At 70.9% G+C, this 2,784-nt stretch overlaps 1 protein-coding gene across 1 annotated transcript in view; it reads left to right on the forward strand.

Moving 5' to 3' along the window:
- Positions 1-117: 117 nt before the first annotated feature.
- The window catches only part of MNEG_14083 (hypothetical protein), a gene marked incomplete at both ends in the record, with an annotated part of 3,471 nt that continues 804 nt past the window's right edge, over positions 118-2,784 (forward strand). The window contains 5 exons of the mRNA XM_014037444.1: positions 118-139; positions 391-607; positions 1,040-1,564; positions 1,777-2,096; positions 2,331-2,773. Of these exons, the coding sequence (XP_013892898.1) occupies positions 118-139; positions 391-607; positions 1,040-1,564; positions 1,777-2,096; positions 2,331-2,773 (1,527 nt within the window). The remainder of the gene's footprint in view (positions 140-390; positions 608-1,039; positions 1,565-1,776; positions 2,097-2,330; positions 2,774-2,784) is intronic.

The following is a 2,784-nucleotide window of genomic DNA, read 5'->3' on the forward strand; positions in this document are numbered from 1 at the left end:
CCGCTGCAGGCGCGCGCGCTACGCAACGGCGGCCCCGCGCCGCTTGAGTACCGGCTGGACTTGGCCCCGCTGGCGGAGCTGACTAAGAGCAACTACGGTTTTGAGGTGCTGCGGTTCATGGGCGGCGCGCCGCTGGCAGGTGGGGGGAGTTTGGTGGTATGACAGTGATCAGGTCTTTGGCGTTACCCTCGGCATTGATTTTGTGACGTCAACACTCATATTCCGGAGGATGCAGCAAAGGAGGTTGGATCTGCCCTGCAGCAGAAGCAAAGGTCTGATTGGGGCTGGTTTGGGCGATTCATGCGTTCTACTAGCAAGCTGTTTCCTGCCCTGTATGACGGCCCACACGCGAGCGCGCGGTGGCGCTGCTGTGTGGACTTGTGCGCGCAGGCGTCGTCCCGCCCGGCGGCGCGGCGGTGTTTCACTGGGCCTTCCAGCCGCTGGAGGCCAAGGGCTACTCGGTCGCGCTGCCGCTGGCCCTCGGAGCCAGCGCAAGCGACGGCTCTGGCGCCGGCGGGAGCCCCATGGAGATGGTCGTTTCGGGGCGGGGGTACCACCCCCTACAGGAGACGCCGGAAGAGAATGAGTCAGAGGGCGAGGCGGCCAGGTGCGCGGGAGGAGTGCGCACTCGTGTGTCGTGAGCGGGCTGCATGGGTATGTGCGTGGCAGGCACCGGGCGTGGGCATGTGTGTTGAATCGGTGCCGTGTGCATGGGTGCAGCTAGCGTGCGTGCATGGTGGTCGAGTCACTCAAAACGGCTGCGCTTCCCTGATGGGTCACTGATTTGGATCCTTCCCAGAAGCTGCCGCTTGCTCCCAGTGTGCGCCGCGAACGCACATCTGGCGGCACGTTGTGAATTGCAGACAGCCATCATTGTTGCGGCAGGCAACCCCCTCGCTCTATCCTGCTGGCCTCACAACCGCCTGTCTGTCACAACGCCACCTTCCTTGCCCTACCCCCCGCCCAGCAACTGGCGCCGCTGGCTGGGGTTCAGCCCGGGCCCCGCGCTGCGCCCCGCCTGGCGCCCCTTGCTGATCAGCCCTGAGGTGCTGTCCCTCGGCCCCTGCCTCCAGGGGGGCGCCTCGCGGCGCCTCCTGAAGCTCGAAAACACGTGCGGGCGGCCGCTCGCCTTCCGGTTTGACCTAGGGGCGTTCGACGCCGCACTTGGCTGCGGTAGCGTTGGCGGCGGCGGGGAAGGCGGCCTGACGATCCGGCCCTCAGAGGGCGTTGTGCCGGCCGGCGGCGCGCTGGTGTGCCAGGCCGTTTTTGAGGCTGGGGTGCAGGTGCGCCTTTTCGAGGCCGAGGTGACGTGTGCCGCATGGCCGGTGGACGGCGAAGAGGGGGCGGTCGTGGCCGCGGCGCATGGCGGTGGCGAGGAGGTGGGGCTTCATCATGGCGTGTGTCCGCGAGAGGGAGACCCTGTTGGGCCGCGGCAGCAGCGGCAGCAGCAGCAGCAGCAGCAGCAGCAGCAGCAGCAGCAGCAGCAGCAGGAGGAGGAGGGTTATGAGGGGAGCTGCGGGGCAGATGGGGACGAGGAGGAGATCATCGCTCAGCACCCTGAGAGGTGGGGGCGCTGCCAGCCCAGCTGCTGGGCCCTCCGCGGCTACCTGTACTGCCCGACAGTGCCTGTCCTGTCAGCCGCGTGGATGCATGAGGTCCCAGCCCTGCCTGGGCCGCCGCCGCCGCGTAGCTGCGCGCGTGCTTGACATCAGCTTAGCACACAGCTGGCAGAACCTGCGACGCCTTACCGCGCCGCTGCACCCCGCCCGATAGCAGGTTGCCCACACGGCCCCGCGGCACGCTCGACGCACGAGTGAGGCACGCGCGCCTGCCGCTGCACGAGTCCATGACGGCCGCGGCCCTGGGCAAGTCGGACCTGCTGCGGCGGCGCTTCGACGATTCGCGGCGCCTGACAGCGCCCGCGCCGCGCGGCCAGACGCAGGCCGGCGGCGGCGGCGCGGCGGCGGCGGCGGCGGCGCCGCGGCGGTGCGAGGTGGTGGTGACGGTGTGCGGCGCCGTGCTCAGCAGGGCGCACGCGAAGGCGGGCAGCTACGTCGCCCGCGAGGAGCGCGAGGAGGCGGCCAGGCTGTGTGCAGGTGAGCCTGGGGGCTTGCATGTGAGCATCTCACCGGCCTAGCGTACGGGCGGGTCGCTCGGTTTGTCACCGGGTGTGTGTCGGCTTCTCTTGGGTGAGCATGCACCCGCTGCCGCCGTCGGTCGAGCCGTCTGGCCGCTGCGGCTGCCCAAGACAACCTGGCACGCCTCAAGCCACCCTCTTGTCGCATGCAAAGTCTTTGTACCCACGTGTCCGCCGCTACCGCACACCGCAGAGCGCGACGCGTCCCCCTCGCGCGCCCGGGACGCGTCCCCCCCGCCCGCGGCCCACCTGCGGCCGGCCGCGGCCCGGCAGCAGGCGCAAACCCGCCCTGCATCAGACGGCAGCCCCTCCGGCCCGCCGGCAGACCCCGGCGTGGACTGCGCCGGCGCTTCCTCGGGGTCAGGTACCCCTGCAGAGGACGCGGGCGCCGCGGCCGTGCCTGCGGCCGCCGTGGACGCCGCCGCGCTCGCGGCTGCGGGGGCGGTGCTGGATGACTTGGTTGCGGAGGTCTGGGCGGACGCTGACGTGGCGGCCGCTCTCGCGGCGCCGGCCGCGGCGCCACTGCTTGTGTACCGCGGCGGGGGCGTGTTGGAGGAGCTGGCGCAGAGCACCGGCGTTACTGGCGACGACGCGGCCGGCAGCCGCCAGGGGGAGCCTCGGGAGGCGGCCGGCGGGGTGGGGACGGG

Source organism: Monoraphidium neglectum, assembly GCF_000611645.1.
Source record: "Monoraphidium neglectum strain SAG 48.87 unplaced genomic scaffold scaffold04243, whole genome shotgun sequence".
Taxonomy (NCBI): domain Eukaryota; kingdom Viridiplantae; phylum Chlorophyta; class Chlorophyceae; order Sphaeropleales; family Selenastraceae; genus Monoraphidium; species Monoraphidium neglectum.